The sequence below is a fragment of the Zonotrichia albicollis genome, chromosome 22 (genome assembly GCF_047830755.1).
Source record: "Zonotrichia albicollis isolate bZonAlb1 chromosome 22, bZonAlb1.hap1, whole genome shotgun sequence".
Lineage (NCBI taxonomy): Eukaryota > Metazoa > Chordata > Aves > Passeriformes > Passerellidae > Zonotrichia > Zonotrichia albicollis.
This window is the reverse complement of record NC_133840.1, coordinates 2,842,725-2,869,756: the sequence shown is the minus strand read 5'-3', so window position 1 is coordinate 2,869,756 and position 27,032 is coordinate 2,842,725. Positions and strand designations below refer to the sequence as shown.

General features: G+C 41.8%; 2 protein-coding genes and 1 long non-coding RNA gene across 3 annotated transcripts in view; 2 read left to right on the top strand and 1 right to left on the bottom strand.

Moving 5' to 3' along the window:
- Positions 1-948: 948 nt before the first annotated feature.
- On the top strand, positions 949-16,787 carry GDPD1 (glycerophosphodiester phosphodiesterase domain containing 1). The gene is made up of 10 exons (XM_005495544.4): positions 949-1,455; positions 6,297-6,339; positions 10,626-10,761; positions 11,908-11,953; positions 12,461-12,579; positions 13,400-13,489; positions 14,201-14,334; positions 14,801-14,860; positions 15,586-15,637; positions 16,144-16,787. The coding sequence occupies exons 1-10, from the start codon at positions 1,320-1,322 to the stop codon at positions 16,264-16,266; spliced, it is 939 nt and encodes a 312-aa protein (XP_005495601.2). The 5' UTR covers positions 949-1,319; the 3' UTR covers positions 16,267-16,787.
- LOC141731415 (uncharacterized) lies at positions 8,375-24,749 on the bottom strand. Its single transcript, XR_012583509.1, has 2 exons — positions 24,547-24,749; positions 8,375-15,809 (listed from the first exon to the last, which is right to left on the bottom strand). It is a non-coding gene; the product is annotated as an uncharacterized LOC141731415 (long non-coding RNA).
- A 198-nt stretch (positions 24,750-24,947) lies between these two features.
- Positions 24,948-27,032, top strand: part of YPEL2 (yippee like 2) — a 36,530-nt gene continuing 34,445 nt past the window's right edge. Inside the window, exon 1 of the mRNA XM_074557053.1 lies at positions 24,948-25,051. The gene's annotated coding sequence lies outside the window, so the exon portion shown is untranslated. The remainder of the gene's footprint in view (positions 25,052-27,032) is intronic.

The following is a 27,032-nucleotide window of genomic DNA, read 5'->3' as shown; positions in this document are numbered from 1 at the left end:
AGCACTGCCTGAAATCAAGAGTTTACTTTGTCATATTGAGGCAATGACGAGCAAAATATTTTTTCTGAACAAGCTGTTTGTAAGTTATGCTTTTAATGTGATGTTAGGAGAAATCATAAAGAAAGATACTGAAGTTCTGATGTATACTAACAGCAAAGCCAGAAACTGCACTCACCTGTATCAAGTGCCTCTCAAGTGCCAAAAAATCAGCCACAGTAAATCGACTTTTAACTGAGGTAAGATGTAAGGCTGTATGCCGAGACCTAATTTAATTTCTAGAATATTTGTTTCTAATTAGCATGCACACATAATTTAATTTGCCAGTTTGCTATAGTACGGTAATTACACTCCATGACCGGAGCTGAGACCTGGTTTCTGCTCAGAATATGACATCTGTGAGGGGCTGGCTGAGGAAAAGAGGAAAAGATATCTCTTCATATGGAATACAACATTAGGGTTGGGGTTAGATGGTCTTTAAAGATCCTTTCCAAGCATTTCATGATTCTGTGATCTTTCAGGGGCTGGATGTGGGAAATGTCATATTCCTCCCATTTGGAATATGACATCGCTGAGGGGATGGATGAAGAAAACACATCCCTGCATTGGGAATGTGATATCTCTGAGGGATTTGGTGTGGAAAATGCATCCCTCCTGTTTGGAATATGATATAAGGGGCTGGACTATGATTTTATGACGTCTGAGGGGGTGTGTGGGGAAAGAGCATCCCTCCCTTTTGGAATTTGACGGATCTGAGGGACTGGGTGGGGGAAAACACATCCCTTCCTTGGGAATACGACTTCTCTGGGGGGCTGGGTGTGGGAAACTCATCCTTCCACCTGTGAGGAGAGAGCCGGCACAGCCAGGTGGAAAATAAAAGCGTATAATTGAGAATTTCCCCACAGCACTTGCTAAGTGCTTTTTGACCGTGACAGCCCCGCCCATGAGGCGGGCGCTGGGCGGGGGTGTGGAACACACATCCCTCCACCTGCCAGCAGACAGCCGGCACGGCTCGGTTGGGAATTAAAGCGTTTAATTGGGAATTACCCGCGGAGCGATTGTGAAGCAGCGGCGGCTGCGGGCAGCCCCTCACGGGCGGGCGGGAAGGGAAGGGCTCGGGGCCGCCGCGCCTGCGCGCTGCGCTCCTGGCGGCGCCGGGGCGGCTGCGCGGGCGCAGAGACTGCGCTCCCTCAGAGCCGCCGCCGCTGCCTCGGAGCCTCCGCGTCCCGCAGCGGCTCCGCCTCGCTGCGAGCCGCCCGCGGGCTGGGACACGGACACGGAGCGCGGCAGGACGGGCCGGGCCGGCCGCTGACAGGTGCAGGATGTCGGCCACGCTCTACGTGCTCTCCACGCTGGGTGGATACGTCCTCACCTCCGCGCTTCTCCTCAAGTGCCCGGGGCTGCTCCACCGGCCCAAGCGGCAGCGCTTTCGCTGCCGGCACATCTCGCACCGCGGCGGTGAGTGAGGGGCTGCGGGGATAGAGGGGAGGGGATGCGGGGGCCTCTTTGCTCTCTGCCGCTCCTGAGGGACGGTCCCAGCCCGGCTCCGGGCGCTGCGCGGCCCGCGGGCGCTGCTCCCTCACGACCCCGGGGCGCTGCTCGGGCCCCCGGGCACGGGAGGCTCGTGAGGGGCTGCGCCGTGCCCGTGCCTTGCAGCGGGGCTCCCTTTAAACCTTCCTCCCTCAGCCTAATTTTAGGTGCCACCTGCTGACCAGTGCCTCGCTTCAGCGCGGAATTAATCTCCGAAGTCCAACCGCGCCAGTCGAAAATCAGCTTTTTTTCCTATTTTTTCCGTTTTTTTTTTTTTTTGAGGGGCGTGATGTTTTCCCTCTCAAACACGTCTATTTTTTTTTTTTTTTCTTTCTGACGATTCTGTATCCTGGTATTTCTCTCCCCAACCAGATGGGCGTCTGGCTGTTGCTTAGGTCAGGTACAAGAGAGCAATTTTCTTGCCTCTGCCCCCCTGTTTGCTTTGCTTGCTGCTTTCAGGGGAAGCAGAATTTGCTGTGACTCTGTTCTTGTTCCCCTCGGTGTTGCAGGCAGACAGTGAATGGCTCAGTGCCCTGGTAAAACCCGCTTGCATTTGAAAGTCAGGCACGTTGATTCTGTCTAAAATAGGCTTTTAAGTTTCTCCCACCTATTCCAAAGCATTGGGAGGGGGAAATGCAATAAGGTGTGTCTTCCTGTTGTGTAGAGATCAGCTCTGTGCTCTTCCCTGCTGCCTCGCCTAATTTTTGAAATAGGTAGTTTGCTAGTAAATATTTTCCGATATTTTGTGTGAGAGATGTCTAGTGCTGAGTTTAAACAGTTTTCAACATCAAACTTAGTGCCAGTTTATGCAGGGGTTGATCACAGTTTTAGCCAGTGGTCCTTAACAAATGCTGTTTGTTGTCTTGAATTATCATAATATAAAAATTGGAGCTGATCTTGTAATGATTTTATTACTGGTGCTTCTTTCATTTTCTTCATTTGGCAGTTTAAGTTTCTTTGTAACTATAGTTTAAGTATAGCACAAAATGTAGCTCTTTGTGTGGACTGCCTATATTATCTGTTACTTGGTAGTTATATTTTCCCTTCAGCGAAAGAAAAGATTCTCAATTTTAAGGGTTTCCTAGTTTGGTTTATTTGTAGGCTGTTAAAAACTTGCAGGCGACTTTGTTGGAACTTGGAATGATCCTTTAATCCTCTGTTCTCGCTCCTTCGCAAGCACCTTGGTTAAGATCCGCAGCCCCGAGCCTGGAATGCGAGGGCTCGGGCCGGTCGCTGTGAGCTCCATCGGAACTGCGGGAAAGCCTCGCTTAAGGCAGGATTATTCCTCAGGCACTCCAAGTCCACGCTCTGCGATTTGTTCTCTGAAATCCACCCGAGGCAGGAGGGCAGCCCTGGATGTTGCAGCAGCTTTTTGCCCATCTGAGGCTGAAGATCCCTCGTGCTTTGCTGTCCTCGGTGTTTACCCTGTAACATAAATTCCTGCGGGACTCGAGTTCCCGGCTTTAGTCACGCTGTAGCTTTAGACTCAGTGTCAGGTTTCCTATTGCATTACTCCAATTAGCTTAACTTGTTTGGCTTTTTCCTCTCTGGGATCAAACCTTGTGCAGTCAAGTTTTTAAGTCTTGATTTGTCTTGCTTTTTCATTCAAGAATTTTGTCACCTCATTTTGTAGAATCATGCCTGAATTATTTATTCACTTCTGCATAATTTTAAAAATGGTCATTTCTGAGAGCAGTTATTGAGTCTTGATATTCTGTGTTGGAGTCCTCTGTCAATGCCAGCAGCCCTGGGTTGCAGGGTCTCTCAGAGAGGGTGGCATGATGGTTTTTACACAGAATAATTCAGATTGGAAGGGACCTCTGGGGATCTGGACATCTGACCAGAGCAGGCTAACCAGGACCTGGTCCAGTTAGGTTTTGAATACATCCAGGGATGGAGCCTCCACAACCTCTCCAGGGACTCTGTCCCAAAGTTTGCTCACTCTTACAACAAAAAAGGGCTTTTTCTTACATTTATAAGCTGAATTTCCTGTATTTAAACCTGTTCCCATTCCTCTTGTCCTTTCCCTGAGCACCACCAAGAAGAGTTTGGCTGAGTCTTTTCTCCCTCCCATCCAGTATTTCCATGTGTAGGATCCTCTCCAGACAGAACAATCCCAGCACCCTCAGCCTCTCGTGCCTGATTTTCACAGCCCCTCCTTGGATTAACTCTGGTAGATCCAGGTCAGTCTTGTGCTCTGGAGCCCAGATGTGGGGCTGGGGGTGGTTTCAGCAATGCTGAGCAGAGGGGAACCATCACCCCCCTTGACCTGCTGGCCCCAGAACCTCCCTGAGAGTCTCCTCGAGGCAGTGCTGGGTGCTGGCTCCCTCTTGGCCATGGTGGTGCTTGCAGAGAGGGAATTGGTGCCCTCCTCATGTCTGGCTGTGCCATTTGGGCTGGGGAAGGTCTGTTCCTCACAGGGAATGAGCCCATGGGGCTGGAATTGTCTTTGAGGAAGTGTGAGGAGCCCTTTGGTCAGCCCAGCCTTCTCACTTTTCTGGGAGAAAATTACTTTTATCCAATAACTCGTGTAGTTCCCCTTTCTGCGTGTGGTTGCTGATTTAGAATTCCTCTTTCAGCTGATCTCTCAACTTTGTTCCTCATTTCCCTGAAATGCTCCAAGTCAGGCATTTGACTCAGCACCCCTGACCTGTCACCATCCCTGGCCCTTGACCACCCCCCTGCCATGTGATTTCTCACATCAGCCACTTGAAACTTTTATCTTTGGAACTTTCTGCCCAGGAATGTCAGGCTGCTCTTGCTCTGCTCACAAATGGAAGACTTGACTCAGGTGTTTTGGCCCTTCCCTCCCCGTTCAGGATGTCTGGGCTGGGTTGCCCCAGCTGATAAGTTATCTAAAAACCTCAATCATTATTGCAGTTAATTTGTAACTGATCAGCCAGGCCCTGTGCAGGGGATTCCCATTTGTTGGGCAATCTCCAGATGGGCACCATGAGGTTCTCCTGCTCTCCTTTGTCCCTTGTTCACTTTTGCTGCTCAGCCAACTCCCAGTGCAATCAAATCCCATAAAATGGTGAATATTTAATCACAGGAGCTGCTGTGCACTCACCATATTGTTTTACACTAAACCCTGCAGATTTTTGTCATCCTGCTTCTAAGTCTTCCATTTTGTACACCTGCCTGAGAACAACAATTTTAAATTGGTGCTTGTGCATTGCTTTAATTAAGTAACTGAGCACAGGTTTAGGTAAGTATGTCCTGGTGAGGTCTTGTTAATAGGCAAGGCCTTAATTGGAGCTCTTATAATTGCTGTTTACAAAGTCTGTCATTCATTGCTGTCAGAGAGCAGCTGGAATTTGCATAGATATCTTCATCAGCACGTGTATCCTCCCGAGGTTGTTTTGTTTGCCAGTCTATAATATTGCCTATTTTCTGAGGCACAACCTCAGGAAAAGGCACAATCTTTTCCAGTCCCTAACCAGGCTGATTTTCAAAGATCTTTATGCAGAGATTGCTGGCTTAGGACTTGCAGAATTTAATCCTGCCTGAGAGAAAATTAAATTTGCTTGTCCTTTCATTTCTTAACTGAATGGATGTGTGTGATTCCTTGTGAGAGCTCCCTTCTCCAGCAGCACAAACCTTTCTTGACAGATTTGTGCTCTTTGCACTGAACAAAGAGGTTGTCACCTGTGTCACCCCAGCTGGGTTATACACTTAGGGAGTGTCAGCTTTAGAATGCCTTGGGTGCTTTAATTCATTGCTTTTTTTGTTATTTTTTCCTCTTGTTACTCTTCCCACCAACTCTCAACTCCATTTTTGCATGTAATTTCCCTATGCCTGTGGGGCTTATTGTCCCAGCTAAATACCTCTGGTAAAACAAACACTTTGGTTTGAATATTCTAAATGTTACACAAATCCAATATAAATTCTTTTTTAAAATCATTTTACTTGGAGAAGGTAATGTCTGTCCAGGACATTGGTGGTAACAGAGATTTCTGATTCATGAGGATTTCATCCTCATTTCTCAAAATATGTATATTTTAAAACCTTTTTAATTCTACTAAAATTCTACTAAAATTCTACTAAAATTCTACTAAAATTCTACTAAAATTCTACTAAAAATCTACTAAAAATCTACTAAAAATTCTACTAAAAATTCTACTAAAATTCTACTAAAATTCTACTGAAAATTCTACTGAAAATTCTACTGAAAATTCTACTGAAAATTCTACTGAAAATTCTACTGAAAATTCTACTGAAAATTCTACTGAAAATTCTACTGAAAATTCTACTGAAAATTCTACTGAAAATTCTACTGAAAATTCTACTGAAAATTCTACTGAAAATTCTACTGAAAATTCTACTGAAAATTCTACTGAAAATTCTACTGAAAATTCTACTGAAAATTCTACTGAAAATTCTACTGAAAATTCTACTGAAAATTCTACTGAAAATTCTACTGAAAATTCTACTGAAAATTCTACTGAAAATTCTACTGAAAATTCTACTGAAAATTCTACTGAAAATTCTACTGAAAATTCTACTGAAAATTCTACTGAAAATTCTACTGAAAATTCTACTGAAAATTCTACTGAAAATTCTACTGAAAATTCTACTGAAAATTCTACTACAATTCTACTACAATTCTACTACAATTCTACTACAATTCTACTACAATTCTACTACAATTCTACTACAATTCTACATTAATATTAATTAATTCTATAATTCTATTAATTCTATTAAATCAGTGGGATTGAGGGGAGGAAAAGGATTTTGTGTAAGTTTTATTTTTGTTGTTTCTGCAGGTGCTGGGGAGAACCTGGAGAACACAATGGCAGCCTTTCACCAGTGAGTACAGAAGGATGAGAATCTCTGACTTTGGTGTTCTCAGTGTCTTTAGTGAGTGAAGCCACCAGGGGAGGTGGGAATTCCTCAGCTCTTTGGGGTCCCTGTGTCCTGTTTCTGAAATCAGGATAACTCTGGATTGCCAAATCCACCCCAGTTCCACCAGAAGGAGTTGGGATACCACCAATCATGGTCTGTGCTCAGTTACAAATGGAAACAACCCCTGAGGCCCAAGCTGTGCTAAACCAGCAAACAATGCTGTGCCTGCTGGTGATTACTGCTGTTAATTAATTTATCACTATAAAGCAGAAAATGCTGCTGTTTATGGCTTTTCCTGCACTCATGCAATGTGTGAAAGCCTCTTACTCAGGGGTTTGAACTGGGGCTGGGACCAGAAAGCCTTTAAGTGAATTTTAACATTTGGGTAGCGAATTTTAACATTTGGGTAGCGAATTTTAACGTTTGGGTAGCGAATTTTAACGTTTGAGCAGGGAATTTTAACGTTTGAGCAGTGAATTTTAAATTTGAGCAGTGAATTTTAAATTTGAGTAGTGAATTTTAACATTTGAGTAGTGAATTTTAACATTTGAGTAGTGAATTTTAACACTTGAGCAGTGAATTTTAACATTTGGGTAGTGAATTTTAACATTTGAGCAGTGAATTTTAACGTTTGAGTAGTGAATTTTACATTTGAGTAGTGAATTTTAACATTTGAGCAGTGAATTTTAACGTTTGAGCAGTGAATTTTAACGTTTGAGTAGCGAATTTTAACACTTGAGTAGCGAATTTTAACACTTGAGCAGCGAATTTTAACATTTGAGCAGTGAATTTTAACGTTTGAGCAGCGAATTTTAACACTTGAGCAGCGAATTTTAACGTTTGAGCAGTGAATTTTAACGTTTGAGCAGTGAATTTTACATTTGAGCAGTGAATTTTACATTTGAGCAGCGAATTTTACATTTGAGCAGCGAATTTTAACATTTGGGTAGCGAATTTTAACATTTGGGTAGCGAATTTTAACATTTGGGTAGCGAATTTTAACACTTGAGCAGGGAATTTTAAGGTTTGAGCAGGGAATTTTAACGTTTGAGCAGGGAATTTTAAGGTTTGGGCAGCGAATTTTAAGGTTTGGGCAGCGAATTTTAAGGTTTGAGCAGCGAATTTTAAGGTTTGAGCAGGGAATTTTAAGGTTTGAGCAGGGAATTTTAAGGTTTGAGCAGGGAATTTTAAGGTTTGAGCAGGGAATTTTAAGGTTTGAGCAGGGAATTTTAAGGTTTGAGCAGGGAATTTTAAGGTTTGAGCAGGGAATTTTAAGGTTTGAGCAGGGAGTTTTAACATTTGAGCAGGGAGTTTTAACATTTGAGCAGGGAGTTTTAACATTTGAGCAGCGAGTTTTAACATTTGAGCAGCGAATTTTAACATTTGAGCAGCGAGTTTTAACATTTGAGTAGGGAATTTTAACACTTGAGTAGGGAATTTTAAGGTTTGAGCAGCGAATTTTAAGGTTTGAGCAGCGAATTTTAACGTTTGAGCAGTGAATTTTAACAAGGTTCTCAAAGGCATTTGGAGATGCAGCAAATGTAAAACTCCAGCTGCTGCTCAGAAGGGACCACATTCTGTGGGCTCCTCTTTGTTTTGTTTGGGGTTTTTCTGATTTGCTTTGTGCTCAGGAGCCTCCTCAGTTTGCTGTGTCCCTGCAGCCTGAGGGGTGCCAGCTTTCCCAAGCACAGAAAAGAAAGTCCTGCACTATTTTCTATCTCCATGGAAGCTCAGCATAGTTTTCTGTGGCTTTTTGTTTGGTTTTTTTCCCTGCTGGCCTGACCTTTTTTCAAGTCTGCTACCAGACTTTCTGAAAGTGCCTCTTCCTTTTTTTTTTAACCATTTCTTAATTTTCATTTCATATCATGCATAATCATTCTGTACACGAAGAGCTCTTGCAATGGAAGTTACTCCATAATCTATTTTTATTTTATTCCCAGAAATAAGCAGTAATACTTAAAGGACGGACTGTGCTGGGGGTAATACATTTTGTGATGAGTTTTTCTGACTCTCTTCTGCCCATTTTAATTATTTTACAGCTGTGGTGGGACAAATGCAGATTTTGAACCCACAGCAGTTGCCAATAGCAAAGTTCATCTGAGGAAAGAGAGCCAGGGTAGCTCTGCAGGAAGCAATTTCCTCCTGGTAGGAGTAGAAATTTTCTGGCTCCTTTTGGGAAGGGATAAAGGTTTTGTCCATCCCATTTGCTCATTCCCATCTTCACAAGTAAAGCAGCAAAAGGGGTAGAAAATCAGTGATTTGGCTGGTGCAGAATGGTCAGGATTGGCTCAAAGAGCTGATAGGAGCTGATCAATTCATAATCCATCAGATTGTGTGTGAAGCCAGACAGGGTGTGTCTGCAGGAGCTGTTCCTGCAGGTTTGCACAAGCAGGAATATTTGCCTGTTGCTGCAGTTGAATGCAGAGGAGAATGTTTGTATGGGGGGAGGAGACATTTATTGGCAATTTCAGTTTCTATACTGTTTAATTTACAAATATCCTGGAAGGAAATGAGAAGCTTTTTGTACCAAAGACAAATTTTTTTAAATTTTGTTTTATTGGATAAGATGCATAATAGATGGGGGGAGGGCTATAATCTTATTCTACCATATTTAAATGCTTCTGTGGTGGTTTTAGATGATAAAACAACAGATTTTAAGCAGGAGCACTCTCACCCTAATTTACAAATGCAAGCCTTCCTCACAGCTGGAGTTCTGGAGCAGTTGGATCTGAACCCACAATGATGTTCTGAATCTGGAGCCTGCTCTGGAGCAGTGTGGATTTGACAGAACAAACTGATTTTCAGCTCAGCACTTGAGGAAGCTCATTGAGCCCTGAGCTGCTTGTAAGGGCCTGGCAAAGCCTCAAATCTGTGAACAAGGAAAGTTTTTGTTCTCCCCTTTCCATGCAGCAGCAGCCCTGACTTTCTTAAGCAAGAAATATTGCTAATAAAATCTGCTGGTGCAATGATAAAACATGGGAACAGCTACAGATCTGGCAAATCTCCTGCAGCAGATTTGGAGTTGCTTTCCCTCAGGAGGAAAAAATCACCCAGTACAGCCTGTGATTCTTCCATATGTAACAGGATTTTGTTCCTCTTCTAATTCTTAATTAGCAGCACTGGTAAACAGTTCACAAATTGGCTTTAATTTGACAGCCCTCCTTGATCATTATCCCAGCTGGACCAGAAATTGTGTTAACCACTTTGGGGAGTGTGTTCTGATTTATTTTTTGGTTTGTTACCACATTAGTGGATGTCCATGGGCTGTGCTCAGCAGCCAGTGAAGCCCAGAAGGAAAAGGCTGATGCTGAATTTCCAGAGCTGTGGGTCCCAGCTGGGCACAGCTCACAGGTGCTGGGGGTTTGCTCAGAGGGGGATAAAAAGGTTTTGAAGGAAGAGTTCAGACTTTTATCTGTCTGCTGCAATGACACCTCTTTTCTAGTTAAATAAGCAATTCACTGCTCATTGCAGTAAAGCTTTTTTTTCTGTTCTGGTCTGAGGTTTCTTGTTCTTATTTCCATCAATATCATCATTAATTTCTGCTTTCCTCACTCCTCCTATGAACCAAACTAGCATGGAGTGGATTTGGGATTGGATTAGAGCTTTTCAAAGCAGTGGCTTGGACCAGGAATAGTTATTTTGCTTTAAAAACTATAACAGGATTTTAGTGGTTTATTTCCTCTTTAATTTAAATTAACACAATAGTTTAAGGTTGTTTTGCTACCCAATAAAACAGCCAAAAGTCTGAAAGTCCCACTGCTATTTTCCTGATCTATCCCTTCCTGATTAATGTAAATAAAGTTTAAAAAAACCAGGTTTCACACCCCTGTCATTTGTTGTTTCTCACCACAAATTCAATTTCTTTTTTCACAACCTCACTTCCTGCAGTGCCAGATGTGCTGCTGCTCCTAAACACCCCACTCCAAATCCTGACCCAATCTTTAGGAGCAGGTTTCTCAATCCTGGGCTGCCAGGCTGCAATCCACAGGTGAGCTTCCCAAATCCTGTGGGAGACAGAGCCAAAATTCCCATCTGTGCTTCCTGAGATGTTGTTTATTCTTGCATCAGCTTCAGCTGCAGCAGAGATTGTGAGGATTCCTGTTTGCTCCTTGCTTTGCAGCAGCATTGAGAGGATTCCTTGTACCATTAAAGCCTCCCAAGCCCTTCCAGTGGGTTGATTTGTGGAATTTGTTGGGTTTTTTGGAGCTGCACAAAGCACCTGAGTGGCTCAGGGCAGCCTTTCCTTGCAGTGCTGTTAATTTGGGGACAGACATGCTGGAGCTGGATTGTCACCTGACAAAGGATGAGCAAGTGGTTGTGTCCCATGATGAGAACTTGAAGAGATCAACAGGAGTTGATGTCAACATATCTGACCTCAAATACTCGGTGAGTTGAGGAGGAAATGGGCTGGGGGGTGTTGAAAAGTGAATTTGTGGGGTTGGGCAGGGGGCTCTGAGTGTGCCCAAAACCAAAGGGGAGGATTCACCTCAATAAAAAACCCAAACAAAAACCCACCTATTGGAATAAGAATCCCAATATAACCAGTTAGATGGTGCCTGGGCCAGTTCTGACCCTCGCTGCTGGGCCAAAGGCAGCACTGTGGTGCTTTACCCCAGAGATACCTTGGCTGCTGGAGATTGCAGCAGGGCACTGGTGCAAGTCCAGGCTTGTCAGGACTCCGTTTACCTCAGGAGAGAGAGCTTCTGGCGATGGTGAAGAGAAAAAAGGAGAGGATTCTGCTGGAGGGTTATATCCAGATGTTTATTCCATGGTTACAGAGGTCTGAACCGGGGCAATTCCTCCAACAGAATGTGGCCTCATGGTCTCATTAACCTTTTAAGCTCAGGGAAGGGGAGGGGACAGGTGAGCCACCAACCAGGTGAAGGGGCAGGGTCTCAAGGGACTGGGGACACCTTCCAATGTCCCCCAGGCCTGAGGGACCAACCACACGACGCCTTGCTGGTATGTTAGCCTGATTGACAGGGCACACTCAGCGAGGGGCGAGGGGGAAGGGAGAAGGTAAAACAGGACATTGCAACACACCACAACACCCACCCCAACCTAAACCACCCTCACTGAGCTCCCAGTGCAGTCAGGAGATCACAGCTGGCACATTCCCAGGGGGATTCACAACTCAGCATCAGCCTGGCTCGGTGGCTCTGCAGCTGGCATGGTTTGTCACACCGATGGCACAGTGACAAAAGCATAAAAGCTCTTCCTGGTGTCACCAGATTTTTAGTGGGAAAACTGAGAGATGGATCCTCTCTGCCTCAACAATGGAATTTTCAGAATTCTCAGTGGAATTTCCAGAATTCTCAGACATCTGGGAAAGTTTTGCTTTGTTCCATTACAGCTGACACAAATCTAAGAATGCCAATAGTTCAATTAATACTGAAAGTGGTGCTACTAAACCAGATTTTTGGATGAGGAGAAAGTGGCTTGTGAATTATGATTTTTTTTGGTCTTTTGGGAGGAGGGTCATGATTATATCCCTGCATTTGAATTGATGTTCCATTCCTCTTTATTTTTAAGGAACTTCCACCCTATCTCTGCAAGTTGGATGTCACCTTTCAGAAAGGTGAGATGTTTGTCTCTTGCTGTTTCAATTTTCCATTTGGCAAAGGGAGTAAAAAAGTGCATTTTCTTCTCTCAATACCATGACAAAAGAAGTTTCAAAGGAAAAATATAACCCTGGCTGTAGAAACCAGTGCAGTAGTTCCTGTAGGTATGAGTTCAGAAGGAAATTTTCTTCTCATTTTGTCTTTTTCACATGAATCTCATTGCATTTGGTGTGTGGTAACTGAGCCTGTTTGCTATTTCAGGATTTTAATGTTGCCTGCACTCCTACTGTTGCTAAATAACGAGTGAATTTCATGAAGTTAAAACCTGAATGTGCAACATGCTCAGGGCATTTTCATGATGAAAATGAGCTTGTCATAGTTAATTATGTGTTTAAAAATGTGATTATCCTTGGAACTTTATTAAAAGTATAAAGTTTGAAGGTGTTGAGTGCTCTGCCATTTCTGCCTTTATCTGTGATTTGTTCAAAGTGACCACAGCAGTGAGAAATTTCTTGTTTCCCCAGAAAGTCAGTGTGAGGGGACAGACAACCGAATCCCACTGCTGCAGGAGGTGTTTGAGGCATTTCCAGAGACTCCTGTCAACATTGACATCAAAATGAACAACGATGTGTTGATCAGAAAGGTACATGGGGCCTGCTGAGCTCACACTGAGGCAGGGCAGTGCTGCTTCACTTGATATTGATACATCAACACCTTGATATTCCAGAGGTTTTTTTGGAGTTCTGGCAGTCTGTGACAGCCAGATCTGTGTTCTCATGTTGGGTCCTGCTCTCTGTGTGAGGTAATAGAGGAGACAGAGAAGGGATCTTGTGCAAGATATTCTGTAAAAGCTCTTCAGGACCCTTCATCTGGAAGAGAAACAGCTCCAGCACTGCTGGAGACCTGTTTGCTTTGTACCTCGTGGGAAGGGTCCTCTTAGGGACTGCTGCTCCCCAAAGCAGCATAAAAAAATATGTTATTGTGTAGATAGTGATGATGTGAACATATCTGACCTCAAATACTCGGTGAGTTGAGGAGGAAATGGGCTGAGGGGTGAAAAGTGAATTTGTGGGGTGGGCAGGGGGCTCTGAGTGTGCCTGGTGCCCAAAACCAAAGGGGAGGATTCACCTCAATAAAAAACCCAAACAAAAACCCACCCCTAACATGAAAGTCCCTGTGCAGAGAGTAAGAAAGTAGAAAGTAACCTCTCAACACAGAGGGAAATCTTTCCAGAAAATATTATTTTGTCATTTAGGTTCCTTGAATTCTTTAGGGTTTTTTATAGCTATAATCTGTTGTCCTGAACCTGTTTATTTCCCATCAAAGCATCCCAACCAGCTCATGATGGGGACAAAGTACAGAACTCTTCCCTGCAATGATTTCCAAAGCAAGCAGAGTTTCAGTTCAATAATTCTGCATTTATTTCCAGTGGCTCCAGGTGAGAGCTGTGTTTGTGTGTGCAGGTCTCAGAGCTGGTGAGTCGCTACAAGAGAGAGCACCTGACCGTGTGGGGCAATGTCAATTATGAGATTGTGTGCAAGTGTTTCAAGGAGGTAAGGCTGAGTCCAGCTGAGCTTTGGTGCTGTGTGCTCACAAATCCTACAGAAAAACACCCTGCAAATCAAGATTTAACCAGCTAAGCCAGGCTTCCACTCGTGGTGAGAAATTCTGTGCTCAGATTGTTCTGCTAAAATAAGACAAGCACAGATAACACTCCTCTACCCTGCCATGAAATACTTGAGGAATTCAGCTTAGTCATGTTTTATTCTTGTTTTATGAAATATAGGGCATTGCAGTTTTATGCCAGGAGTTCTTAGAAGCCTGCTTTGCTCATCATTCATCTGATAAAAAGCAATTTTCCCAAGGATTGCTGATTGTCTGTTTCTTTGCATGAAAATAATGGATGTGGCCACTAGTGGACAGAGTTGCATCAGCACCAAGCTGTTCTTTCACAGCTATCATTCTCCTCCTCCTGCTGAGGAATTTTACAATTTAGAATTAAATTTGAATTGTGCTTAGTCCAAGGGAGTTATGCACCTGAGTGAAATCCATCTTATTGATAGTTCAGTCTAGTTGATTATTTCAATTTATCAGTGCAGGACAACACCCCTTTTCCTACCTGAACAGCAGTTAAATTTATTCACATAAGCAGCTTCATCTCAGGTGTGATTGCTGAACTTCAGCCATGCATTGATGAGTAAATTGAACTGCAGCAGAGTCAAAATCCTCCAAGCTAACTGAGAATCTCTTTTGTGCTCCTGCAGAACTCTGACATTGCCACCATCTTCTGTGCCCAGCGTGTGCTCCTGCTCCTTGGCCTGTTCTACACTGGGCTGCTGCCCTTTGTGCCCTTCCAGGAGGAATTCTTTGAGATCCCCATGCCTTCCATCATCCTCAAGTGAGTTACAGCCACTGCTGATCCCTGAAGCCTCCCTGAGCTGATTTTTTGGGGCTGAGCTTCCTTTTCTGTTGGTTTAGGCACTTTTGGATATTGCTGGGAGAATTCTGTGCACAGTAATACACAGCAGTTCTGTACTTACAATAAATTCTTGCTCTTTTCTCCTCTTTTCTTGAGAACAAATTTATCTGATAGGGCCAAGAGACAAGCCAGCAGTAGAGTGGAAATGAGATTTCACAATCTTTCTCATTCTTCACTCAAAATGCTGCAGAATTCTCATCTCTGCTGCTTCTCTTAAATGTGGCTCATTTCTCTTGTATAACCCAATTCTACGTCACTGTCTTGAGCAGTGAAATTACTGCTCTAATTTCAGCAAGATTAATTCTTTATGTTCCTTTTGCTGCAACATCTCAACTAAGATTTTAATCTGTGCTCTGCTAATTTTTGGTTTTCTTTTCCTCAACAGGCTGAAAGAACCAGAGAAGATGTCAAAAAGCCAGAAATTTGTTATCTGGCTGGCTGACACGTAAGATTTTTGTCTGATTTAGTTTTTATTTATATTTTGCTTTTATATTTATGAACATTTGACTCAAACAACTAAGATTAGCTATTGCTGTATCTATGCATTATATATTTTCAGTTCCTTCCAGCTTTTTGTCAGTGCAGGATAAATCAGATTCAAATCTTACGTAGGTGTGCTTTATGCTTTTATTTTCCATACACAGGAGCTTTCTAAAGTGGGAATTATTCCAATTGTGTCTGTTAAGCTCCTGTCCTTAATTGTGCTCAGCTAATTAACATGCAATTAGATGCAGAATGCAGATTTTGTGGATGTGACTGTTTCATAATGTTGTCAGAGGAGAGGCACTGTTTGCCTTACAAGGAACATTTTGCATTTTGAGAATATCTGTGCTTCAGAGGGGATTTAGGCACAGCTTTTCAGTGTCTCCTGCCTCTGACATCTGATAGTTTAATTCCTCCAGGACATTTTCTTGTTTTCTGATGGGAAGGATAAAACCTCACCTGAAAGCAGAGTAGTTCATCAGACAAGGTGTAAGGTCCCTGCAGGGTGAAGGATTTCTCTGCTGGATTCAATCTTGACACTTGAATTATTCGAACAATTTCTAGAATTGGATTTCTCTTGTGGAAAACTCTACACACTGTATGGGAACTTCATTGCAGGTCATCAACAGACCCTGAAAATTCCAAATTTACCTGAAGTTGTTCATTAATTTCCCTCTCCTTTCTCAGGCTGCTGATGAGGAAGGCGCTGTTTGATCACCTCACAGCTCGGGGCATCCAGGTACAGTGGGCAGAGCTGAACTGAGAATTCAAACAGAGCCAGCCTTGAAGGAGGTTCCTGTTCCCCACAAGTTCTTTGTGTTTCTGGGACCTTGAGTTGCTGTTTGGTTCCTGAGCAAAAGCTGCTGCTGTTGTATTTGCTGTGCTCTGGTTGCAAAGGAACATTTGTACACCTGGGGAAAAAAAAAAGAGTTTTTTCATTTTAATCCCTTGAAGTCAAAATGAAGCCTATAAAATCTGCAAAACTGGTTATTTGATGTGGGACTTTCACAAAATAATACTGACTTTTAAAAGGATACAAAGTCTGAGGTAGTGGAATTGGAGTCACCATTAAAAAATATTCCTTCTGGAAGGTGAGGGAGAAAAGTCCAGCATCAGTGTCATCATTTCTCATTTTAAATATGCAGCAAAATCTCTCTCAGATCAAACAATTTAGATCAAAAGTCACTTTTTAAAAAGAAATTAGTATTTCCTGTAATAATTTGGTTGTTGTATCCCATTTCCCAGGTGTACATTTGGGTACTGAATGAAGAACAAGAATACAAGAGAGCGTTTGATCTTGGAGCCACTGGAGTGATGACAGACTATCCAACAAAACTGAAGGAGTTCTTACATAATTACCCAGCATGAAGGAAGAAAACTGAGAAAGTCCTTCCAGAACAGATTGTGAGCCAAGGATTTTCCTCACTAAAAACAAAAATTATTGGGGGCAGCATGCACAGATCATTTTTGTTGGAAAGATGTAACTGATGATCTGTTTCCTTGTTGTCAAATCACTACCTAATGTCAAGGTTGTCTATTTATTTTAAACTTTAATGACATAGTTTACATTTGTAAATAGCTCATTTAGTAACAGCACACTTCACAAATAATGATGATTAGGAAGAGAGTTGCCTGATAAGGTTCCTGTAGATAATAAGCATCATTTTACCTGTCACAATTGTTCCTAAGCAGCTGTCCAGACATGTCAGTTATTCCAGTTATATTCTAGTGAGCAGAAACTGAAGAATTTCTGAAAGTGTAGCCTGTGTGTTTGCATTTCTTGTGTTGCTTTTAGATTTCAGGTAACTTCTAGAGAAAAAAAAAATTATAAAATAAAGAAAAACAGGCACAGGAGAAACAGCAAAGCAGCCTCTGTGGCTGGCCAGGTAGTGAAGTGCACTCAGTGAAGGTGGTCACTTTTAGCCAGAATTAACTCAGTACAGATTTATTCCATTATTCTCACTGACAATAATGTTGAACTTGAGTTTGGAAATGGATTTAGACCCTCTCTGAGGTGATGGCAATGCTGTGACCTGTTGGTCCAGGATTTAAATCAGGATCTGGGTTTGACACCAAGTTCCAGTGCAGGGTCCAGCTTTGCCCCTGCCTCTCATGGCAGGGGCTGGATCTCCAGGATGGAAAACTGCTCTTGGTACAGATTCCACTCACTTTGAAAGAGCCTTTCCACCATGCCCTATAAAAATCTTTTGCACATTTGTGGTTCTTGATGAACAGGAAGTTGTGTTTTAGGGTGAGGGACCAAAGAAGACTTAAATTTGGTCAGGAGTTTCAGGGACAAATGAAAATGTTCCTATTAAATGAATTCACCCAGATTTTTGTGTGTTTATAAAGGGAGGAAGTGTCAATCTAATGTGTATAGATTTAGTCTTTTCTCTCCACAAAAAATCCATTCAATATCCATCATGTTTATGTGCATGGATGTGGGAACAACTGGCACAAGGCCAGGGGAGCCCAGTTAGGCAGGAAGGTATTTCTGGAAGCTTCCATGCTGTTGTGAGCAGGAGTTACCCCAGTGTCAGCCAGGCTGGAGCCTGCAGTGCCCTGGGTGTGCTCATGGCATGGCTGGGCCTTCAGGGCTTGGATTTTGTGCTTTAATGACCCCCAATGTCCAGAGCTCAGGCACGGCATCATCAAATGCTCTCTCTAAACAAGAGTTTGGCTCCAGCAGTGTCTGTTTCTTGAAGGGGTTTTCATGTGAAAATAATAGATTTAATAATAAACACAGCAATCAGATGTGTTTTTACAGCAAGGAGCAGCCACTGTGCTAAAAACTGATTTTTAAGTTCTTTTTTTTCCCCTTGGTAGCTCAGATTTGGGAGGGTTCTTGTTGCACCCCCTGGCTGCTGTGCCATATTTATAATTGTGGAGCATCTTTGCTGTTGCACTGCCTGTCAGGATGCCAAACCCATCTGCAGGGAGAGGCTTTGTTTCTGCAGCACAGCTCCTTTCTGAGGAATCTGTCTGGGTGAAATGGAAAAAAACCTGCAGCATTTAGGATTCAAGTGAACATGTGCTGATGGGGGCAGATGAGTTAATGTTGTCCTTTGGAATATCTGCCTGCTGAGGATGGCTGCAGATTCAATTTCCTCCTAATTTAATCAGCCTTGTTGCTTATTGAATGGAAGAGAGGAAAATGGAACTTCCTAACTGTTCATGGGGGGAAAAGGATGAAATTATTTATTAGCTACTAAAGCTTTCTGTTTCCCTCTCAGACCAGCTCTGTCTGCTCACATAAGTGCTAATAATCAGTCAGCTCTGCCTGCTTTTTAGAAGCCACAGAATGGTTATAGAAAATGTTCCACATGCAGCTCAGAAAATTAAAAAAAAATTCCACCTTTCTGTCCCAATCTGGGTTTATTAGCAGTTTGTAGCTCCAGATAAGTTTTTATGCAATGTGGGTTTTTTAAATTCAATTTTATTGCTGTTGAATTTGTAACACATGCACCAATATTAAGATGCAGATATAATGATGGTTTTAGAAAATTATATCAAAGCCACATTAAAACTGATTTGTTTCAGTTAGGAGGAGCTAAGTTTTAAAATGCCAGTTTTGATCTCTGACTTACTTTGTATCAAATTTCCCTCAACACTCAATAAATACACAATTTTCCATTATTCTACATTGAATGATAAAACACAGGCACTGAAATTAGTGTTTTATATTTCATTTTAACATTTTAATTCTCTATTTAGTAGTAGAGATGGAAATTTCTGCATTCTAAAATTCTCCACACATTTTCCAACCCTGTTTTTGTTCTACATCTGATGGAGCTCCTGACTGTGCTGATTATACATTGACCTCATTGATATCTGGAATTGGGTTGGGAGGGAAAGGCTCCAGAGCTGGAAAAGATGGAAATAAATAAAGCTGGAAATAAATCCAGAGCTGGATTTATTCCTTCACCTCTGGGATTTCCACAAGAGGAAATCAGCTCTGATCTCATGGGACAGAAAATGTCCCATGGGTGACTCCCAGTGCACAGGGCCCAAACACCACGGACTTGGGGGAACTCTAAAAAACAAACATTTCTTCTTTCCAATCTTGTTTGGAATATTCCAGAATCTCTGTGATTTTTTTTTTTTAAAACCACTTGTACAGAAAAGCTTTTGTTGAGAACTTGCACAAGTGTCCAGGAGGATGTTCAGTTCATCTCTCTCTGAGGTGAGATTCTTTTCAGGTACTTTTAACTCGAAATATTGTTTTACCACTGTGTTCTCCACCCTGTTGGTGTATGAAGGATGACTGCATGGATTTCATGCATTTTTTAATTTGCAGAAACTCTCATGGACCTCTCCAGCTCCAAAGCTATGCAGTGATTTCTCTTTTCATGTCAAGAAGGATTTGATGCTTTTGAAAAGTGGCACATTAAAACATCTTTGCTCATAAAAGGTCTAAAACTGAATGCTTGTTAGGTGTGACTTCTTTCCCTAAAAACCTCATTTCTGACAGTTTTGTGTTTCCAATGTCCTTGGTTTGAGTTGGTGTTCTCAGGAATTCCACTTGCAGCAGCTTTGTGTCCTTTCTGACGATCAGCAGGATAAAATTTCCTCTAATCCTGGAAACATTTTGGATTGCCATTAAATTACATTCAATATTAGGTTTTAAGGTCAAGTGTAATTTTGAAGCCTTGGGGGTTCATATTTAGGTGAGAGAGGTGAGCTGGGGTTTGTGTGTTACAATTTCCAGTAAATTTAAAGGATTTTTCCAGCACAAGGAGGCTCTGGGTGCTGTTTGATTTCTTAAAACACTTCCCAAATGTTTGCTAAACCAGAACAGGGAACTGGGGGACAGGACAGAATCTTTTAACATGGAAAATATTTATTTGTGATCACCTCAGGTGCTGTCACCTGCCATAAATCTGCAGCCCAAACAGAAAATTCAGAGCAAATTCACAATTTATTTATCCAAAGCAAGAAGGCTCGAGGTGCTGATTATTCTGAGGAATTTTCAGGATATATACTATAATATGTAATATATGTATATGTATATATGTATATATATATGTGTATATATATGTGTGTGTGTATATATATGTATGTATATATATATATATAAAATATATTAAATATTATATATAAAATAACATTATATATTATTAGAATATTAGATATATTAAATATATATAATTATATTTTCTCTTATTATATATAATTACATTATAAGATATATAATTACATAAATAAGGATATATAATTACAATTAAATATAGTATTATATTTACTATATCAATATAGTTATATTATATGAATATATTCATAATAAGTATAGAAAATATAATAAACAATAGAATATTATAAGTAAATAATATAAAATATCTACTTATATATTATTTATATAATATAGAAATGTATATATTAATATATGTTATATAATTTTATCTATAAATTTTATCTATTATATCTTTTATATAATTTTTATCTATGAATTTTATATATCATAGAATATATTATCATTGGTATAGATTTTAATATACATTTTTATATTTATATAAAAGTATATTTGTAGAATATACTTATATATGTTATACTTTTTTATATCTAATAATTATATATAAAATTTCTATTGAATATATATTTTATATATATTATAGAAAATATATATTATATAAAATTTATGTATTATATATATAAAATTTTTATCTTAAATTTATAATTTATATATATTATATATCTATATATAATTAAAATATTTTATAGTATTTTTATATATTATATATATAAAATATATAATATACTTATATATGTTATACTTATTTTATATCTAGTTATATATAAAATTTTTATAGAATATATATTTTATATATAATATATAGAAATTATATAAAATATTTTTATTATATATGTTATATATATAAAGTATATATTTATATATAAGATAAAAATGTATATACATATATATAAATTTTATATAATATATATTTTATATAATATATATAAAAATATAATATTTATAAAAATATAATATATATAAAAATATAATATATATAAAAATATATATAAAATTTTTATGTATTATATATAATGTATATATATTTTTGTATATATGTATATATATACATATATATACACATATACGTATACATACATATATATGCACACATATATAAAATGTATATATATATTTTATATATAAAATATATATCAAATTTATATATATGTAAATTATATATTTATAGATAAGTTTTATATATATAATATATAAAAATTTTATATTATATATTATATCATATATATAAAATATATATAACATTTTTTATATATTTTTTATATATTTTTTATATGTTTTGTATATATGTGTATATGTATGTATATGTACATATGTATACATGTATGTATATATATACACATCTATATACACATCGATATACACACCTGTATACACATCTATATACACATACATATACACATATATATACACATATATATACAAAATGTGTATATATTTTTTTTTTATATAAAATATATTAAAAACTTTATATATATATATTTATGTATATTTATATATAAGGTAACTATTTTTATATATAATTTTTTTTTTTAAATATTGATTTCCCCCTGAAACTCCCAGTGCAGCAGGGCTGAATTAGGGCAGGCAATAACCGGGGATGTCCCTGCTCGGTGCTGCCGCCGGAGGGCGCCACAGCCCGCGGCTTCCCGCTGCCTTTCCAGAGGGATCCACCATCATCCTCATCATCCTCATCATCATCATCATCATCCTCATCATCCTCATCCTCATCCTCGGCACGGCAGCCCGCACTGCGGGTGCAGCCCAGGGAGCCCCAGGTCAGGAGCTTTCCCCATCCATTTCTGCACGGTAAAACCGATTTCCATGGAAATCCTAATTGTGAAATCGGGATTATTGCTGCAGAAAGGAAAATGAGGGAGCAGCCCCTGGGGTTGTGTTACAGCTGCACTGTCATGGCTTGGTGATTTTGGGGCAGGATGAAGCACTGAAGCACCAAAAATAGTGAAATAAAATGACTTCTATTAATGATAGGAACATTGAAAGGATGCTGCTGCATCAAAAATTGCAGATATTCCCATTTTAGACAAAAAAGGCCCTTCCCAAATAAAGAAAAACAGGCAATAGCAGGGGAGGGATCTTGGTTCCAAAGATAAATAAATATTTATTTAATAACCCTTATTTAATAAATAAATATTTATTTATTTATTAAAATATTAAATATTTTAATATATTAAATAAATATTTATTTATTTAATAACCCTTATTTATTTACAATTTCTGTAAATAAAATCAGGAATGCCAAGAAATGGAGATTTTATCAGCTGCAAACACAGATTTAATTCCCAGGCCTGAGGCAATTCCTCCGTGGGTGCTCTGCAGTTTTCTCCCCTCTCAGAATTGCCTGACAAAAGTTTCCCCCAGGCAGCAATGCTGGAGCAGTTGGGCTTTGCTGGTTTAAATAATAATTATTATTTAAACTGATATCAGCCACTGAGCAGGGAAAAAACAGTACTTGTGCTGTTCAGGCTCCAAAAAAATGAGTGTTTGCAAATAGAGAGCTTAAAAATCCTGGTGAGTGTTCAGTTTAAAGCTAAATTGTAATTATTGTAGAGCCAAAATTCAGATTTTTTTAAAATAGGTTTCCCTAAAGCTCAGCCCAGCAAAGTTTGCAACCAAAATAACCCAGAATCAAATGTGAAAATGGGATTTAAAGCTTTAATAAGCAGCCTTTAAATCAATGTTTTATTTTAAATCAATGTTTTATTTTACAAAGGTGAGTGAAATTCTCCTTATAAAACACTGGTGTCCCTAAAAACCTTCATATTTTTGTAAATCATGGGGTTTAGATAAGAAATTTTGGCTTTTTTATGGTGATATTTTACTACACCCTCAAAGCTGTGTGAGCCCCCAGATCTCCACAGTGATGCTGAATTAAAGCAAAATAATTCCAATTTCTCATCACCCTTAACCAATAAACAACAGAAACCTTTATATATAAACAATATTAATGTTCACCTTGTAAATAATAATAATAATAATAATAATAATAATAATAATAATAATAATAATAATAATGTACTGAAAAATTCTGGGGTGAAAAGAAAAAAATCCCTTTTTTGGTGGTGTCAGTTTGTTTTGCTGATGGTTTCTTGTGGTTTCTGGGTGATTTCAAGTTCAAGTAAATTCTGTCACCACTTCCTGCTGATAACCTCGTCCAGATCTGTTAAATTCAGAGTTTTTAGCACTGGGGAGAGGGGCTGAAAAAGCTAGGATGTTATTTTTTAAAAATTATCATAATTAATGGAAATATTGCCTTATTATTCCGTGTCTTTAACATTTGAACCAGAATATTGCTCTTATTACCAATTCAGGAATTCTGCAATAAAATATTAAGAATTTCCTTCAGCAAGAGAAAGTTAGAACAAAAATAAACTCATAAAACAAATATATTTCAGCCCTGAAGATGCAGAACTTTAATCATGGCTGTGACAAATGGACAGATAGAAGATATTAATTAAATATTTTTAATGTTGGAAATGTCTAGGGGATGATGGGAAGAGTCCCTGGCCATTTCCAATATTAAATATATTATTTTAAATAATAATATTTTTTAATAATAATCCACCAGGGATGGAATGGGATGGACTTTAAGTTCCCCTCCACCCCAAACCCTTCTGGGGTTATTAAACCTGTAGTTTATAAACTGAATTATTGTTATTAGGGAATAAAAACAGGGAGAAGCCTTCAGTGACCTGAGCTCTCTGTGTTAATTACAGAGCTTTGAGGGGATTTTGGATTTAATTGGGGTTTGCTGGGGGTGTGAGCACTGCTGGGGCACAAAGCTGCTGGAAAATTCATGGATGGAGAAAAATGGAATATCCTCATTTCTGCTGTTAGCCCTGAGGTGTGGTGGAGAAGCTGGGTTGGTATTGGTGGATTTTGGGGATTAATATTTGTTAATTTTGGGTTAATTTTTTAGTTAATATTAATGAATTTTGAGGTTAGTACTGGTAGGGCTTGGGGTTAATATAGTGGATTTTGGGGTTAATATTGAGAATGTTTGGGTTAGTACTGGTGGATTTTGGGGTCAATATTGATGAACTTTGAGATTAGTATTGGTGAATTTTGGGGTTAGTACCGGTAGATTTTGGTGTTAATATGGGTGGATTTTTGGGGCCAATAATGGTGATTTTTGGGGTTAGTACTGGTGATTTTGGGGTTGATATTGACAATGTTTGGGTTAGTATTGATGAATTTTGGGGGTTAATATTGATGAATTTTGGGGGTTAATATTGGTGAATTTTGGGGTTAGTACTGGTGATTTTGGGGTTAATAATGATGAATTTTGAGATTAGTTCTGGTGAATTTGGGGGGTTAATATTGGTGAATTTTGGGGTTAGTACCGGTGAATTTTGGGGTTGATATTGGCAGTGTTTGGGTTAGTATTGATGGATTTTGGGGGTTAATATTGGTGAATTTTGGGGTTAGCACTGATGGATTTTGGTGGTTAATAATGATTAATTTTGGGGTTACTACTGGTGATTTTGGGGTTCAATTCGTGCATTTTCTGTCTCTGCTCTGCCGCTGCTCTCCCAACCCCAGCGCCCACCCCCCGCACAGACACCGCTCATTGCCGCCGTTCATTAACGCGCGCTAATTACCTGCGCGGGGAAAGACGGAAATACCGCACAGCCTTGGCCCAGTGACCGCAGCCGCCCCTTTCCCTGCGCCGTGACCCCCGGGGCCGCGCATCCCCCGCGCATCCTGCGCGCATCCACTCGGGAGGCGCGGCCCCTTTAAGAGCCCGCGCCGTGTTTGTTGTGCGGCCGCGCGAGCCGCGCTCCCATTGGCTGCGACAGCGCGAGCCGCGCTCCCATTGGCTGCGCCCACCGCAGCCGCTGCGTGCGGACCCGCGGGTGCGCGCGGGAGGGGCGGGAGCACCGCGCTCTGAATGGCTGGGCAAAAATGGGCTGCGGCCGGCACTAGCCAATCCGCGGCGTGTTGCTATGTGGCGGCGTGCGTTGATTGGTTAAAGTCGGTGTCGCTCAGCGCCGGTAGGGTATAAGGGGAGGGAGCAGGCGGTGGGCGGGGGAGGCGCTGCGGGCTCTGTGCGCGTCGGCGGCCGCCGCGCTCGGTCCGCGCCGGGACGCGCTCGGTGCGGCCGCGGTGAGTGAGGGCGGCACGGAGAGCGTGAGGGCGTGAGGGGCGAGCGGCCGCCGAGGAGAAGCGTCCCGGCCCGCGCGCGGCGGGGCCGGGGCTGGGCGGCCGCGCGCAGCTGCGCCACAGCCGCGTCTGTGTCCGTGTGTCCCCGCGTCCCCCCCTGCACCCGGCCCGCGGCCGCGCGGAGCCCGCGGAGCATCCCCGGGGGGGCTCCATCAGGGCCGCTGGAGGAGATGGGGGAGCCCCCGGTGCTGGCGGTGGGAGAGCCGGGCTGGGCGAGCGGCGGCCTTTGTGTGCGCGGCCGGGCCGGGGGATGGAGGCGGGGGGCAACAGGTCCGGCCGGGAGGGGCTCGGTGCCACCGGGCCGGGGAGCAGCGAGGAAACGCCGGGCGAGGAGGAGGAACAGAGGTGGTCGTGCCTCGGCAGCCACCGGGCTGTGGCGGTGATCGCACCGCAAGCCCTGAGCCGTGGTGGCACCGGCGTGCGGGGGCTCGGGCCGTGACCGTGCGGAGCCGTCGCAGCTTCCCCGGGGGCTCCGGGCCGGCGGCTCCGAGTGCCAGCGGCGCTGCGAGTCCCGGGAGCCCCGGCCGTGCCCCGCTGTGCCTCTGCTGCCATCGTGCCCGGGGGCGCGCAGGGAGTGCGGGGCAGCCGGGGGATGGATGCCCTCCCGGGGCTGCTCGGCTGCTCCGTGTTGTATCTCGGCTGCTGTGTCCCTGCTCAGCTGTTTTGTGTTGCTGCTGTCTCCCCTGATAAGGGTGTAGCAGCTTCCTCTTCTGCAGAGCTCCGCCGAGGGCCAGGGTTGAGGTTTGAAATGCTAACGGGGTTCTGCATCTCCATAGAGACTCCTGGGTTTTTGATGCTGAAAAGTTCGAGGTGACAGAAGTAGCCCTGGGTTCATAGCTTCAGGTTTTAATGCTGATTTTTGAAGTGCAGCTGATTTGAAATCCTCCTGTTTAAAATGGGGTGGGAAGAACAGAAGTGGAATCCTCATAGCCTTAACCTACAATTTACTGGAGTGGCTCTGTCCTCACCTTTTTCTGTCTTAGAAAAGAGCCAGAGCCTGTCAGAGCAGTGAGTGTTCCTCGCATGCAGCTGGGCCAGGGCGGGCCAGGGCACAGCACCTGCCCTGCCTCCCTCAGCGCCGGCTCCCCGCTCCAGATAAGGATTTTTCCTAATGCGTTTATGGTTCCTTAAAGCTGGGCAGTGCAGGGAGGCCTGTGCTGAGTGAGAGGGTTGTAAACAAGCAGATACTGAGGGGAGCTTGCCTTGTAATCCGTGAGAGGATTCTGCCTGGAGAGGATGTGTTGTGTGACTTCATCCTCGCACAGCACTCCCACTGATTCTGTTCGAGATCTCATCGTGTTGGATCCATGCCTCTGGTTCCTTGTAAACATGGTGTGCTGTGTAACAGCAGTGCTGGAACAGGGAATTGGGATGTTCTCCTTTCCTCCCTACATCCCTGGTTCTTGTTTCCTCCTTCCTCGTTTCCTCCTGTGTAAAAGTGAGGGCTGAGCTTTGAAGCTGAGGTTGGGAATACTGTGATGGAGATGTCGAGTGCTTCCCTTATTTATTTATTTATTTATTATTTTAGCTTTCTTTGCAGGTGTCTCTTTCCCAGTGCCAGGATTGGAATAACTGGCAAAACAGTCCTTGATTTCCCCAGTGTCCTCTGGATCCATAGATTCTGAATAAATTATTTCCTTTCCTTGCTGCTTGGTGTGTGCAGTTGAGTCAGGGCTGTGTTGAAGCAGACAGCATCCCTACCTGTAAATCCACATTCCCGCAAAGGCTCCTTGACTCATGGATTGAAACCTGTTGCTGAGAGAGAGAGAATTTAATTAAGGAACTGGTCACTCTGGTGTAGGTCCTGGCTGGAAGTTCACAAAGTTGGGACCTCCTTCATGTGCTGTGGTACTACAAAAGCATTGCAGGGATTGCAGAGGAGTAAAAAACCATTTATTTCTTGTTCTTGCATCACAGCCTTGCC

Bases quoted from the DNA above. Each gene is read 5' to 3' on its own strand.
- GDPD1 (XM_005495544.4), top strand. From the start codon at position 1,320: ATGTCGGCCACGCTCTACGTGCTCTCCACGCTGGGTGGATACGTCCTC. The intron at 14,861-15,585 runs GTAAGATTTTTG...CTCCTTTCTCAG, and splicing joins GTTATCTGGCTGGCTGACAC to GCTGCTGATGAGGAAGGCGC. The intron at 15,638-16,143 runs GTACAGTGGGCA...CCCATTTCCCAG, and splicing joins TCACAGCTCGGGGCATCCAG to GTGTACATTTGGGTACTGAA.